We start from the raw sequence: 16,307 nt of genomic DNA, 5'->3' as shown, positions 1-16,307 counted from the left end.
AGGGACAATGAGAAAATGGAAACGGTGATGACAGTGGGGTGTATGGGACGTGCAGTGTCCCTTCTATAGTTTCAGAGATTTGTGAGGACAGGATCAGGTTTGCCTCAGTCAGCACCATGGACAGCACCCCTCCCTGTTAGGAATACTCCCTGACTGATGGGTGAATCCTTCACAGAGACTTTGGGGCCAGCTTTGCAGAGGGAGTTAGGATCTTCTCTCATAGGTGGTTGCAGAGATGAAATTACAGGATGTGGGGCAATGCCTTGCCCAGGGCTTGGCACCTGGGATGTGGTCTGAGAGGGTAGGGAGGCTGGGGTCCCAAGGTGGGGATGGGAGGCTGCCTCTCTTCTTGTGTCAAGGGAGAAGGAATGGTATATTGGGGATGGTAGGTTTGTGTTTGAGCTCTCCTGCACCACTTGGTCTGATGACCTCAGTTTCCTCTGTAAAGCTGGAGGTAAGGCTGCAAGGGAGGGAGAGAGTAAGAAACTGTGGAGGTAGGCGAGACACAGAGAAGGTCTGAAGCTGAGTGACTGCAGGATGGAGCAGAGCCAAGGGCATAGAGGGAGGGGTCCTGAGATGCCAGGACTGGGACTCCTGTGTCACCGTCTTTCTTCTATAGTGCTCCACAGTGACAGGAGCCAACAGATGGAGGCTGCATCCAGAGATGGGGTTTTCCTAATTAGCTAAGTGGAAAGGAAGTGTGGCATAGGGCCTGAGGGGTGTTGGTGAGATGGTGGTTGAGGGATGGATGATGGAACTTGAGCTGGAGAAAGAGAAGGGGGGAAAGAGAGGGTTGATGGGTGGGGAGAAGGCACAGGGGTGGATAGGCAGTGCTCTCGGAGTGGGAGGAACCTGACCAGCCGCTGGAAGAAGAGGGGATGGGGGACGCTGGGCTGGCTGACCCTTCCTCAAAGCTAAATACCCTGCTTCTCTCTCACCACTCAGCTCAGGCTCGCCCAGGGCAGGGCTGTGGAAAACCGGGCACAGAAAATCAATAGCTCAGGGATTTGAGGGTCTGCAATGTGCTAGACATGCATCTCGTTGTTGCTTCTTGGTTAAACCTCACAGCGATCCTGGGAGGGACTCTGGCTGTTACTCCAGTGTCATCTGTGGTGAATGGAGACACAGGAGGTCAGTAACTCATCCAAGGGCACAGAGAAAGTGCAGGGCCAGCTCAGGTCTGATTCCAGAGCCTATGTTGGTGACCAGCAACCCCAGGTGAGGTAGGAGCCTCATGCCACCAGCTGAGGGGGAAAAGGGACAGAGTCACCCACACTCTTGAAGTTGTCTCCCTCTCCCTTCCTTCCCTCCTCTCTCTGCTTCTGATATTTCTGCTGATTTTTGAGCTTCCTGGGAATGGTGTGTGTATGGGAAGTGACCCCTCTGTACTCTGTCCAATGATGACAAGCCCACCCAGCCAAAGCCCCCGCACTGTCTTCACGCCTGCCCCAGTCAGAGAAGCAGTGGTCTGTGTACTCTGTTTTTCCTTTGAACCAGCCAATATGTCGTCAGCATCCAGAGAGGAAGAAGCAGACACCGCCGGCAGCCTCCCACCTAGCACAGATGAGCCCTCTCAAGCCTTAGCTGGGTCCGACTCCCTGGACAGTCCTCCCAGACCCCTGGAGAGATCCGTGGGCCAGCTCCCAAGCCCCCCGCTGCTGCCCACCCCACCGCCCAAGGCAGGCTCCAGAACCACAAGAAGTGTCACAGGTGGGTCTGCGAGCATCTACCCATCCACCCTCTGTCTTTCCTTCCTCTCATCCATCCATGCCTCCCACCGGTCCTGACTGGGCTCTCACTGTGGACTGGCTCTCACCCTTTGCTTCTGTGGGTAGGGCTCTGGGCAGGTCCTGGGGAGCAGAGCTGGAGGTGGGAGGGCGGCCCTTGTTGAGCTTGGTTGACAGGAGCAGGGGCTTGGGCTTCTTTAAGCAAACATGGGGCAATTGTCAAAGATTTCTTCCAGAATCTGAAGGCAGGAGACACAAGCACACCTTTCTATCTGGGTACTCAGGTGTCTGACTGCCCTCCTCTGCTTCTGGGTCAGTGTCTGTCTCTTTCTTCTTACCTTCTCCCTCCCTCCCCTTTACCTCTGGCACCCCCTCTTCCACCTCCCTTCCCCTCCTTCTCTTTCGATCTCTCTGTTCCTTTCCTCCCTTCCCAACCCTGTCTCCCCTCCCTTTCTTTCTCTCTGTCTCACTTCTGATCTCTGCTCACCTCTGTGGGCGCTCCAACCGGCAAAGCAGGCCAGGAATCCACACCAGACTGCAGGGTGGTGGTCAGAGCTGGGAGCCCAGCTAAACAGAGGCCTCCAAGGGCATCTCCTTCTGTAGCTTTGGCCACCCTGGCTGAAAGATCCCAGGACATGGAGACATTGACTTTTCAAGTTTCGGTACATGTTGTCTCATCACTGCTGGAAACAGGAGACACTGCTGCTGTCAGGAAAAGCAGGCCCTTCACAAAGAGCTGATTGTTTTTAAGAATAAATCCTTACACTGCCTCTGAGGGCAGTGGGCATGAAGATGACAGTGGACTGCAGAGCTCAGCCTCTAATCCCTGACCGCCAGTGATAATATGACAACTCACCACTTGTCAGGAGCTGCCCAGCCCCAGGTACTCCCAGGAGCCCAGCCCTTGATCCCTGGACCAGCCCTTCTAGGGAGGGAACTCTGCCCTCAGCCCCAGATCCCAGTGTCTGCATACAGCAGGTGCTCAGCAAGTGCAGGTGACTGATCAAAGGAACAGTCAGGTGATGTGACCCCCTTATCTGCCTCCTGCCTCTTTCTGCATCTCTGGGAATGAGTCAGAGCGTTCAGTCCTTGGTTGACGTGGTCACACAGATGAAGTTTTGAGGCAAATAACACTGTCCTGTATTTTGTTACTATCTTCGCAGTAATCCCCATTCCATCCATTGAAACATAAATCAGTGGCTAAGGAAAATCCACTGGCTAAGGCACCATCCCCCCACTTTATTCTGGCTCCTGTGTAATTTGCTTAGAGACTTTCTTCCCACATTGTGCTTGGATGCGATCAGACCTCAGCCCATTTTGTCTCCCATGACCCCTCCACTCTCTCCATGTCTTAAATCGTGGGTCCTAGGGGCCTGTGGTCAGCTCCTCTGACTCCCACCTGCCCCTCAGGGGTGAGGAATCTGAGGACTGGATTAGGAGTGGGAGAGGACAGGAGGGTTACCTGCTGCGGACTTCTGCCTGGATCCCTTGTAGCTGAGTCTGCATTTTGGCAACTTTGTCTTAATTTCCTTTAGGGGCGCGATGTTTGCTTCAACATGTGGCCACTAGGCGGCAGCAGAGGAGGAGGAAGGGCAGAGGAGCCTGGTGGGAGATAGTCCATGGGGTCAGTCCCACTGAGTACACACACGCATGGCGTTTAACACTTTTAAAATATGTTGCCTATTTTTTAAACATATCAAAATATGTCTCAATATTAAACTGAATCACTTAGCTGTACACCTGAAATTAACACAATATTGTAAATCAACTACGTGTGAGTGTTCAGTTGCAAAGTCGTGTTCAACTCTTTTGCAACCCCGTGGACTGAAGCCCACCAGGCTCCTCTATCCATGGGATTTTCCAGGCAAGGATACTGGAGTGGGTTGCCATTTCCTTCTCCAGGAATCTTCCTGACCCAGGGATCGAACCTGCATCTCCTGCATTGGCAGGTGGATTCTTTACTGCTGAGCCACCAGGGAAGCCCGAATCAACTATACTTCAATTTATATAAAAAAAGAGAAGCGTATTAAAATATGATTGGGAACAACCTGTGGGGCCCTGGGACTTGTCATCAGCCCAGATCTTGTCCCGAGGAGAATGGGAGAGCCATGATCAGAAGACTCCCACAAGGAGAGGTGCAGATTGGAGGCAGACGCGAGTGGGTGATGGGGAAGCAAAGGGAGGCTATGGTGGTGGTCCAGGCTGAGCAATGGCTATAGAGCTTGGGGAGTTCTTCCAGCTTCTGCAAGAGGAAGTATGGCTTCAGGAGGTCAAGTTTGTCATAGAGAAATAGGAAGGGGGCTTTCCATGCCTGAGACCCCGCCAAGGGCCTGTGGGTACTGCCATCCATTCAGCTCAGGGGTCCCAAGGATGGAGGGGAACCGATCAGGGATGTACCCATCTCCGTCTTTGCAGGGAGGGAGCTGGGCACAGCATCTCAGATAGGATGCTAGTGAGTTCACCTGGCCTGGAGCCCTGCGTCCTCTCTGCTCACGGGCTCCTGTGTTTCAGCAAAGCCCCTCATTTCTGACCCCAAAGACTTATCTTCTTACTGGTTCTTCTCATGCCCCAGGCCAGGCCACACTCTTTCAAGGCTCTGGCGGGAAAAGTACTGACTCTTCCCTCCGAGGACAGCTTTCCACGCCCACGGGGTCTCCTCATCTCACCACTGTCCACCGGCCTCTGCCCCCCAGCCGCGTCATTGAGGAGCTGCACAGAGCACTGGCCACCAAGCACCGCCAGGACAGGTGAGGCCCCTCCCCTGGCAGGGGGACCTGTGTGCCTGAACCCCCCATCCAAGGCCAGTCTCACTGGGGGCAGTCACAGGGGATGGGTCCAGGCTGGCCTCATAGCTCTGCTCTCACTATCCTGGAATTCTCAGTTGTTGAGCAAGGTGCTTCCTTTTTCAGTTTTGCACCGGGCTCTGCAGCTGGTTGGTAGCTGGTCTCAGTGGCCACATTCTGAGAGGGATAGGGTGGGAATTGTACACATGAGAACCAGGCACAAAAGCCCCTGTGTTTCCCCTGGAAGGTCCAGGGACCCAGGGTCGAGTGGGAGCATCACACGAGAGGATTGAGAGGGAGAAGTAGCCGTTATGTTGTCTGGGGACTCTGATCGCGTCCCATTTTCATCTGGCGAGAGCACAGGTAACCTGCCCGGAAGCTGACTCTTACTCTTGACCTCACATGCCTCATAGGCTGAAGACTAGTGAGTCATTGGACGGCAAAACAGATACCAGAATACGTACGTGGCTTGGCAGAAATATTGGGCAAAGAAGATGCCCTGCTTGGTTCTTAGGAAATCCTTGATCTGCACGTTGGCGGTGCTGTCTCAGCAGGTTTTGTTACATGCGTGTCAGCATCATTCAGAGCAACACATTCTGAGCAGCCTTGGGCTGAAAGCCCTGTGAGCCCCTGGCACTTCTTTTCCTGAGCATCAGTTGCACACACTCGGGGGCCGTCTTTGCAAAGCCCGTTGTAAGTCTTCAGGTCAACTTTGCAGGGTGTCCAGGTGACGGGGACAGTGAATAACCTGTGCTGCATCTCTGATTCAGCTTCCAAGGCAGGGACAGTAAAGGGTCCCCGAAGAAGCGCGTGGACGTCCGGCTGTCGAGGACGTGCAGCGTGGAGCGGGGCAAGGAGCGGGAGGAGGCCTGGAGCTTCGACGGGGCCTCTGACGGTAAGCGGACTGTGGCCAAGGAGTCTGAGGAGAATAAGGAGAACCTGATCCTGAATTCTGAACTCAAGGACGACCTGCTCTTGTATCAGGACGAAGAGGCCCTGAACGACTCCATCATCTCTGGTGAGCAGAGGGTGGGTCTCTCGGGGCGGGAGCCTCCTTCCAGAGGCATGGAGCCCAAGTGCAGGTTTGGGGGTTCTGCTGCTGCCAGAGCCGAGGGCACAGGGTGGAGGGCATGTGCCAGGGAGTAATGGAGAGAGATGCCCCATTGTATGTGAGCTGCGGCCTGTGGGCTGGCTCAGGGCACAATTAGGAGGAACCCGAGGAGACGTGTTTGATTCTGACAGTCGCATATACATCTTCATGTGTATTTGAAAAAACAAAGGGGCCTCAGCCAGCGACTGACAGGGTCAGTGCTTGGGAGGATGTGGCAGGATGTCGTGTTGGTGGCACTTGGATTGCCAGCATTTGGAGGATGTAGCAGAAAATGTTAATAAGAAAGCAAGATGAGATGGAAGAGGGAGGGCAGGCTGATGCCAGTGGTCATCTCAGAACTACTATAAAGCCGGCAGCGTCTGCTTGTTCAGGACCATGTGTCCACCAGGTCCTTGGAGGTCTGTCTGTCCTCAAAATGTGTTCTCCAGGTTAGAATATTTGCTCTGTTTTACCCTTGAGGATATGGGGGCTCGCGAGACAAAGCACTGTAGACCCTCGTGATAATGGGTACTCAGTCCTGATGTGAGCTGTGCTGAGCACCGTCTCTTGTAGGAGGGTCACGAGTGACACGACTGTAAGGCCTTTAGGGGAGGCTTATTGTTCCTCCTGAAAGCATCTCATGGGGACAATCACGACAGTCTGCAGGGAGCCCCTGGGGACCTGGTCCCAGTGTTGATGGAAAACGGAAGTGTTGGTATTGACTGTGACTTGGTTGGTAATAAGGGGATCAGGCGGGGGCAGCCGTGACCAGGTGGACAGACCAGGAGCCCAGGACTGGATACTGGCCTTGGCTGTCACCCCCTCCTGTGACCTTGCATCCCTCTGGACCTTGTCCACTTTGGGTCTGGCGAAGCACTTCCGGGAGCACCAGCTGTAGTGTGTGTGTTGGCGGGGTCGGGGTGGAATGAAGCTCACATGTGGTTGGAAGTGGCTGACAGAAGTCAAACCAGGGTCTTCATGTCAGAAACCTAGAGCCAAAGACCCTGGACATCTGAGAAGACGCTGAAGCCTGTGGTGTTTCCCAGACTTACCTGGTTCTGGGACTTTTCCCCTTAAACACCCATCAGCCTCCTACAGGACAGGGTGACATCTGAGAATGGCTGATGTAGGCAGGGATCAGGGTTGAAGCAGGTCCCTCAGCCTCGGCAACACTGAGGCCTGGACGATCCTCTGTGTGGGGCTGCCCTGTGCCTTGTATGGTGTTTGGAGCTCCCCTGGCCTCTGCCCACTGCTCAAGGGAAGGACCTCCCTGCCTGTTTGAGCTGCGAGGGGCTCCAGCTGGCTTTGCCTGTGGCTGCATCACTCAGATCGCTGCCACCGTCTTGCATCAGCTCTTGTGTGTCCTCTCCTTCCCTTATCTTGGGATTTAGGGCCCATCTGGATGATCCTGGATGATCTCCTCATTTTAAGATCCTTACCTTAATTACATCTGCAAAAGCAAATTACATCTTTTTTTTTCCCCCAAATAAGGTCACGTTCCCAGGTTCTGGGTACACCAATCTTTGGGGGTCGCGGTCCACCTGGAGCAGCTGCTCCTGATGATGTAACATATTCCTCTTCCCATGGAGCCAGGGTCACCCCCAGGGCCTTTTACCCCCCAACCCTACCAACCCCATCATCAGGCCCTCAGCTGTGGGACCACCTGCAGCCTGGGCGGGTCCCCACCTACCTCTGCCTCCTCCTCACTGATCAGATCAAACTCCCTCATCCTCCACTCTAAAGACAGCACTCTGACCCTTCCTTCAGTGCTCCGCACAGTGGTAATTTTACCGTGATTTTTGTGATTATCTATCTTCCAAAGTGAAGTGTTTGTTGCTCAGTTGCATCTGACTTTGCAGCTCTTTGGACTGTAGCCCGCCAGGCTCCTCTGTCCATAGGATTTTCCAGGCAAGAGTACTAGAGAGGGTTACCATTCCCTTCTCCAGGAGATCTTCCTGATCCAGGGATCAAACCTGGGTCTTCTGCATTGGAGGTGGCTTCATTACTGTCTGAGCCTCCAGGGAAGTCTCTCTGTCTCTTCACAAATCTATCCATTATTCAATTATTATGCGTTTCACTGCTGTCCGCGCGAGGGCTGGTGCCTCTCATCCACACACACCCAGGTCTATGTAGGAGTGAGTGGGTAGCTGCTGGGTGAACGGCTTTGACTGCCATCTGCCTATCCAATGGTCCTCCAGCCCATGTGCCCTGAGCTCTAAGAGATCCCCTGTGGACTCAGCACGTCCACTGGAGTCTTGGAGGTGTCTCTGACCTGACCCCTTCGGATCTAAGCTCTCGACCTTTGCCTCCAAACCCAGACTGTTCCTGTCCCCATGAGCAGGACCTCTGACCTTCCATGACCTGGGGCCATCTCACCACTCTTGGCCTTGCACCTGACATGCAGATGGCGCCTCCTTGGAGATGTCAGGCCGATTCTCCTCTGTTGAGCTGCTCCGTCCTCTCTCGCCTGGACTCAGCCTCCCCCGGGCCCCCCTGCCTCTGCCATCACCCCTGTTCTAGCCCCTCCACACAGATGGACATCGGGCAACGTCATCCCTTGCTCACACCCCTCCAGGGGCTTCCTGCGGGTTTAATGCAGGTCCTCACCACGACCCCTGTGGCCTGTCCCCGTCACCTGGCTTGTCTCCTCCTGGGCCCCCGGGGACCTGGCCACAGCCGCTACCTCCACATGCACTTACCACAGGGCTCCCATTCCCACTGAGTAGGAGGTATGTGCAGCTCCACTGGGTTTAAAATGCCACCTCCTCCAGGAAGGTGGCAGGCATAAACAGGTGACTTTTCCCCACCACGGCCCTGCTGGCCCCTCCCTCACCTTCTGTCCCTGAGTCCTCTCCCCACCAGCACAGATGCCTGAAGTCAGGGCTTCATCAGGTAGAGGTTCCTGCCACGTCCGCAGCCCCACATGCTACACACACAATAAGTATCATGTGTGACTGGGTGTTGGGATGGAAGGAGGTGGTGTCTGTAGTCTCCTGTGGGGATCAGCCACTTTCCTCCTTTGAGGTTTCTCCCAGGGTGTGGGTCAACCCTGAGTCTCTTGTTGTTTGTCTCCAAAAACCGGTGTCCTTAACTGAACTTGGAGATTGACAGTGTTGGGAACGGGGAGGGTAGAACTCATTCTAGAAGCTCTGCTGATGTTATCATGCCCAGGGTCCCACCAGGCTGTGCTTGGGAAGGGCTGCGCTGATTATATTTGCAAACCTGGGCAAAGCTGCCCCTCCTGTGGGTACCAGCACTGGGGCTCAAGGTCGAGGGCTCACATCCAACCCTTCGAGCATCCCTGGAGGGCTGGGCCCGTTGCACACAGTGAGGCATACCTGGAGAGCCCCACATCCAGAGGAGCCCTGACATCTGTGGCTGAGGCCGTGGTACACAATCTGGGATCCCTGAACCCTGAAATCCAGTACAGAATGTGGGCTCTTCACCTTTATTATGCTCTCGTGTGTGTCCGTAGCTCCCTCAGAGTTACGGATCTCTGGGACAAAATGCTTGGAGGGAGAAGTTCCATATCAGTTCTGGAGAAAGTCTACACATCTTACTTTCGGGGGAAAATGATTCACCATGGGAAAAACTCATGAACACATTCTGCTTTGCCCGGTAGGGCAGCAGCAAAGATCAGCTTTTCTTGGCTTCTCTCGAGTTCAAACCCCACTCCTAGGGTCACAGCTGGTATGTTATTTGTAGATCTCTGAGGTGCAGAGGTGGTGCTAGTGGTGAAGAACCTGCCTGCATCCTAACCTGCAGGGATTAAATGCAGGAGACATAAAAGACGCAGGTTCAATCCCTGGGTTAGGAAGATCCCCTAGAGGAGGAAATAGCAACCCACTCCAGTATTCTTGCTTGGAGAATCCCATGGACAGAGGAGCCTGGAGGGACTACAGTTTATAGGGTCACAGAGAATCAGACACAGCTGAAGCAACTTAGGACTGACAGACGGAGGTGCAGAAGGAGAGAAGTGCCAGGCGGCAGCTTCATCGATTATTCATCACAGACACTGCACTCAGTTCAGTAGCTCAGTCGTGTCTGACTCTTTGCAACCCCATGGACTGCAGCACGCCAGGCCTCCCTGTCCATCTCCAACTCCCAGAATCACTCAGACTCATGTCCATTGAGTCAGTGATACCATCGAACCATCTCATCCTCTGTCATCCCCTTCTCCTCCAGCCTTTAATCTTTGCCGGCATCAGGGTCTTTTCAAATGAGTTAGTTTCACGTCGGGTGGCCAAAGTATTGGAGTTTCAGCTTCAACATCAGTCCTTCTAATGAACACCCAGGACTGATCTCCTTTAGGATGGACTGGTTGGATCTCCTTGCTGTCCAAGGGACTCTCAAGTGTCTTCTCCAACCCCACAGTTCAAAACCATCAATTCTTTGGCGCTCAGCTTTCTTCACAGTCCAACTCTCACATCCATACATGACCACTGGAAAAACCATAGCCTTGACTAGATGGACCTTTTGGCAAAGTAATGTCTCTGCTTTTCAATATGCTGTCTAGGTTGGTCATAGTTTTTCTTCCAAGGAGCAAGCGTCTTTTAATTTCATGGCTGCAATCACCGTCTGCAGTGATTTTGGAGCCCCCCAAAATAAAGTCTGACACTGTTTCCACTGCTTCTCCATCTATTTGCCATGAAGTGATGGGACCAGATGCCATGATCTTCGTTTTCTGAATGTTGAGCTTTAAGCCAACTTTTTCACCCTCCTCTTTCACTTTCATCAAGAGGCTCTTTATAGTTCTTCTTCACTTTCTGCCGTAAGGGTAGTGTCATCTGCATATCTGAGGTTATTGATATTTCCCCAGGCAATCTTGATTCCAGCTTGTGCTTCATCCAGCCCAGCTTTTCTCATAATGTACTCCGCATAGAAGTTAAATAAGCAGGGTGACAATATACAGCCTTGACATACTTCTTTTCCTATTTGGAACCAGTCTGTTGTTCCATGTCCGGTTCTAACTGTTGCTTCCTGGCCTGCATACAGGTTTCTCAAGAGGCAGGTCAGGTGGTCTGGTATTCCCATCTCTTTTAGAATTTTCCACAGTTTATTGTGATCCACACAGTCAAAGGCTTTGGCATAGTCAATAAAGCAGAAATAGATGTTTTTCTGGAATTCTCTTGCTTTTTCAATTATCCAACAGATGTTGGCAATTTGATCTCTGATTCCTCTGCCTTTTCTAAAACCAGCTTGAACATCTAGAAGTTCATGGTTCACATATTGCTGAAGCCTGGCTTGGAGAATTTTGAGCATTACTTTACTAGTGTGTGAGATGAGTGCAATTGTAAGTTAGTTTGAGCATTCTTTGGCATTTCCTTTCTTTGGGATTGGAATGAAAACTGACCTTTTCCAGTCCTGTGGCCACTGCTGAGTTTTCCAAATTTGCTGGCATATTGAGTGCAGCACTTTCACAGCATCATCTTTCAGGATTTCAAATAGCTCAACTGGAATTCCATCACCTCCACTAGCTCTGTTTGTAGTGATGCTTCCTAAGGCCCACTTGACTTCACATTCCAGGATGTCTGGCTCTCGGTGAGTGATCACACCATCATGATTATCTGAGTCGTGAAGATCTTTTTGTATAGTTCTTCTGTGTATTCTTGCTACCTCTTCTTAATATCTTCTGCTTCTGTTATGTCCACATCATTTCTGTTCTTTATTGAGCCTATCTTTGCATGAAGTGTTCCCTTGGTATCTCTAATTTTCTTGAAGAAACTGCACTGGTATTTATTTATCCTCATAACTTGGCGTTGACGGATCCTTTGCATGTGATGTCTGTCTGGTGTCACCACTCCGGGAAGTGTTTGTTATCAAACATCTCATCCACCAGAATCCTCCAGTAGCATCTACATTAGGGCTTAATTCTTGAGGTGGTGGGGGCCCCGTCTGAGGCAGACCTGCCCCTGACTCAGCTGTCCTGATCAGACTGTCCTGTTGGTTCTGGTTGAAGTGAAAAGTGTTTGCTGTAGTCTGGGTCTGACCGTTGGATTTCCATGCAAGGCAAACATGGTGCCTTGATCAGTTCAGAGAGATGTGTTACGGGCTATGTGTTTAAGTCTCCTGCCACGTGTACATGCTCTCAGACACGTTTTCACACATACCCGGGCACATACCCGATACCTTTATGGGCATGTGCAGTCAGCGCCAGACAACGGCAGGACACGCAGCATGTTCTCAGGTCCATCAAAGGTAACTTTTAGAAAAGATTTTGCTTTTTAGTCCCTGGTGATCTAGTGGTTAGGATTCGGTGCTGTCACCGTCATGGGCCAGGTTCAATTCCCCAGTACGGGAAGCATTTGTTTGGACTTCCCTGGTGGCTCAGACGTTAAAGAATCTGCCTGCAATGCAGGAGACCTGGGTTCAATCCCTGGGTCTGGAAGTTCCCCTGGAGAAGGGAATGGCAACCCACTCCAGTATTCTTGCCTGGGGAATTGCATGGACATAGGAGCCTGACAAGCCTGTGATCCATGGGATCACAAAGAGCCGGACATGGCTGAGTGAGTAACCCAACAGCATGCTTTTTAGAGCAATTTTAGGTTCATAGCAAACTAAGAGCGAATAGTTTTCCCCTATCCCCGGCCCCATACCTGCACAGGCTCCCCACCCCAGCACATCATCAACACCCTCTCCAGAGTGGCGGCATCTGTTACAACCAATGAACCTACATTGACGCATCGCCCGAAGTCCGTACTTTAATTCAGGTTTGTCCTTGGTGTGTATGTGCTGTGATTTTGAACAAATGGACAGTGACATGTCCATCTTTATGTTGTCAGTAGAGGGTTTTCACCGCCCTGACGATCCTCTGTGCTCTGTCTGCTCGTTCCTCCCTCTCCTCGACCCCTGGCAGTGCTCATCCTCTTTCTGTCTCCATGATTTGCCTTTTCCAGCGTGGCACAGTCGGAGTCACACAGTAGGCAGTCTTTTCACCTCGGCTTCTTTCTCGCAGGAATATACATTTTATGTTTCTGCTGTGTCACTTTGTAGTTGGATGACTCTTTTAATTTTTTTCCTTCCCCCCCTTATTTTTACTTCTTCCTAGTTTTTTTTTTTTGTGATATAATTGATAAATAATTAGTAAGTTAGGTGTGCAGCATAATGTTCTTCACTTACCTACATCCTGAAATGAATTTCACAAAAGCGTAGTAAACATCTATCATCTCATATAGATACAAAATTAAAGAAGAAACATTTTTTTCTTGTGAGGAGAACTCTTAGGACTTACTCCTTTAAAATTCATATATAACAAACATCAATGTTAACTATTGATCATATTTATCATGTACATTACATTCCTTGTTTATCTTATAGCTGGAAATTTGTACCTTTTGACCACCTTCATCCAATTCCTCTTCCTTCCACCCCTTGCTGCTGGTGACCTCAAGTCTGATCTCTCTTTCTGTGAGTTTGCTTTTGAACCTACAACACTATGTTAGTTCCTGGTACACAACAGAGTGATTCAGTATTTCTGTACATTTCAGAATGGTCTCCGTAGGTCTAGGTACCATCTGTCACCATACGAGGATATCGCTTAATTATTGGCCATGCTCCCCACACTGTACATTTCCTGCCTGTGACTCACTCATTATTTAACTGGGAGTTTGTGCCTCTTCATCTCCTTCACCTGTTTCTCGCCTCCTCACACCCTCATTTCTTTTTCACACAGAATAATATTCCACTGTCTAGATGTACCACAGTTTATTTACCCTTTCCCCTACCAAAGGAAGTCTTGGTTGTTTCTAAGTTTCAGCAACTATGAACAAAGCTGCTGTAAGCATCATGTGTAGGTTTTTGTGTGGATAAGTTTTCAAATCCTTTGGGTGAATACCAATGCATGCAGTTGTTGGATCATGGGGTAAAGAGTTTGTTGAGTTTTGTAAGAAACCCCCAGTCTTCCAGGATGACTGTACCGTTTTCTGCTCCCACCAGCACTGGGAGAACGTTCCTGTTGCCCCACATCCTGACCCTCATTTGGTTGGCTGTTGGTGTGCTGGATATTGGCCATTCTGATAGGTTTGTAGTGGTATCGCATTATTGTTTTACACATTTCCCTGGTGGCACATGACATGGAGCATCTTTGGCAACCCACCCCAGTATGCTTGCCTGGAAAATCTCATGCACAGAGGAGCCTGGTGGGCTACAGTCCATGGGGTCGCAAAGCGTCGGACAAGACTGAGCGACTAGCGCACAGTGACACATGAGATGGAGCATCTTTTCATTTGTTGATTTGCCATCTGTATCCAAACAGTGAGGTGTCTGTTAAGGTTTTGGGCCATTTTTTTAATTGGGTGGTTTGTTTTCTTATTGTTGAGTTTTAAGCGTTTTTGGTATATTTTGGATGACATTTGTTTATCAGATATATTTCGAAAATGTTAATTCCCAGTCCATAACTCTTCTCATCATACTCCTAACATTGTCTTTAACAGAAGTTTTAACTTCATGAACTCCAACTAATTAATTGCTTTATTCCTTGAAGTGTGCCTTTGCTCTTGTATATAAAAAGTCATTGCTATGCTTTAGGTCACCTTGGGTACTTCCTGTGTGATCTCGGATTTTTATCATGTAATAGTTTGTATCTTGGTCTGTGATCCACTCTGAATTCATTTTTGTGAAGGGAGGAAGGTCTGTGTCTAGGTTCATTTTTTGTTTTCAGTTTTGTATCTGGGTGTCCAGTTGTTCCAACACCATTTGTTGAAAAAGATTATAGAAGTCCATCTTTGTCTCTCGTTACTTTTGTGACTTGAAGTCTGCTTTCTCTGATATAAGTATGGCTACATCCACTTCCTTTTAGCTGCTGTTTGCTTATAGTATCGTCTTCTATACCCTCACTTCGAACCTGTGTTTGTCTTTAAAGCTAGGACATGTGTCTCCTGGAGGCAGCATATGGTTGTCTCGTTGTTTTTTGTCTTTCTGCCAAAACAAAAGGCTTTGTTGAAAAGGGCCACTTGAGCGGAGAGCAGCAGGGTCAGGGAACCCTGGAGAAGTGCCTCGTGGGTCTTACTTTTCAATTCAGTGGTCAGTCTGTGTCTTCTGATTGGAGAGTTCCATCTATTTGCATTTAGGGTGATTCCTGATACAGGAGGATGTGTTGCCGTTTTGTCCCCGGTTTCTCCCTTGTGTTTCTGGTATTTGGGGTTGGTGGTTTTCCAGGACACTTTTTGTTTTCTCTTTCTCATGCTTTGTGTCTCTGCTCTAGATTCGCGTTTTGTGCTCACCATGTCCGTGTTAATCGTATCATGGGTACAGTAGTCCTCTTTCTACTGGTAGTGTTCTCATCTTCTTTGGCCTATATGCTTTCTGTCCTTTTTCTTCTTCCCCTTTTATGTTCCAGTTTATTTTGGGGCTTCCCTGGTGGCTCAGATGGTAAAGAATCGGTCTGTAATGCAGGAGACCCAGGTTCGATCCCTGGGACAGGAAGATCCCCTGGAGGAGGACATGGCAACCCACTCCAGTCTTCTTGCCTGCAGAATCCCATGGACAGAGGAGCCTGGCGGGCTACAGTCCATGCGGTCACAGAGTCAGACACAATTCAGCAACTAACACTTTCACATAGTTATTTTTACTAAAATTCTCTTCTTTTAACCTTTATGCTTAGTTGCTCAGTGTGTCTGACTCTCTGTGACCCCATGGGCTGTAGCCCTCCAGGCTCCTCTGTCCATGGGATTCTGTAGGCAAGAAGACTGGAGTGGGTTGCCATACCCTCCTCCAGGGGGTCTTCCCAACCCAGGGATCAAACCCAGGTCTTCTGCATTGCAGGTGGATTCTTTACCATCTGCTGCTGCTGCTAAGTCACTTCAGTCGTGTCCAACTTTGTGCAACCCCATAGATGGCAGCCCACCAGGCTCCACCATCTGAGCTATCTTAAAAAGCCACTCTGATACGGAGTTGCAGTTTCTGACTCTGCCTGTTACCATGTTACTCACATAGGTGTGTGCTGTCCCCTTTTTGCTTCAGGTGGAAGAGTTCCTTTCAGCATTTCCTGTAAGGCAGGTCCAGAGCAGGTCTGACTCCTTCAGCCTTTGTGTGTCTGGGAAAGCATTTACTTCTCCTCCCTATTGGAATGATAACTTTTCTGGATAGAATCTTGGGGGCCAGTCCCTCTCTTTCAGTATTTTGAGAAGGCCAGGCCACTCCCTTGGCCTGTAGAGTTCTGCTAGCAGCCTGATGGGGTTCTTTTGTAGGTGACTTTTCTTTTTCCTTGGGATACTTTGAAAACTCTTTGTTACTGACTTTTGACAGTTTTAATACAGTGTGTCTTGGAGAAGAAGGTCTCTTTTGAGGTAATTAGGTGTTCCCTTAGCTTCATGGGCTTGTCTGTTCTGTTCCTTACCCAGGTCTGGGGTGTTCTCAGCTATTATTTCTTGTTAGAATTTTATTTACTTTTGGCTCTGCTGGGTCTTCATAGCTGCAGCGAGCAGGGGCTGCACTCTCGTTACAGTGCGTGGGCGTCTCATTGAGGTGACTTCTCGTTGTGGAGCACAGACTCTAGGTACCCAGGCTTCGGTAGTTGCTGTCACAGACTCAGTAAGTTGTAGTGGATGGGTTTATTTGCTCCGTGGGAGGTGGAATCTTCCTGGACCGGGTATCGAACCCATGCCCCCTGCATCGGCAGGTGGATTCTTAATCACTGGGCCACCAGGGAAGTCCTCAGCTATTATTTCTTTAAATAAAATCTTGCCTTCTCACTCGCCTAATATCCCT

General features: G+C 50.3%; 1 protein-coding gene across 4 annotated transcripts in view; it reads left to right on the top strand.

Moving 5' to 3' along the window:
- The window catches only part of PHACTR3 (phosphatase and actin regulator 3), a 206,431-nt gene that overhangs the window by 134,782 nt on the left and 55,342 nt on the right, over positions 1–16,307 (top strand). For all 4 annotated transcript variants that reach the window (XM_019972105.2, XM_070801364.1, XM_070801367.1 and 1 more), the window contains exons 5-7: positions 1,498–1,710; positions 4,300–4,474; positions 5,281–5,528. In XM_019972105.2, coding sequence (XP_019827664.2) covers positions 1,498–1,710; positions 4,300–4,474; positions 5,281–5,528 — 636 coding nt within the window. The remainder of the gene's footprint in view (positions 1–1,497; positions 1,711–4,299; positions 4,475–5,280; positions 5,529–16,307) is intronic.

The sequence above is a fragment of the Bos indicus genome, chromosome 13 (genome assembly GCF_029378745.1).
Source record: "Bos indicus isolate NIAB-ARS_2022 breed Sahiwal x Tharparkar chromosome 13, NIAB-ARS_B.indTharparkar_mat_pri_1.0, whole genome shotgun sequence".
Classification (NCBI taxonomy): Eukaryota; Metazoa; Chordata; class Mammalia; order Artiodactyla; family Bovidae; genus Bos; species Bos indicus.
The sequence above is the reverse complement of the archived record's forward strand: the minus strand, read 5'-3'. Positions and strand labels throughout refer to the sequence as shown.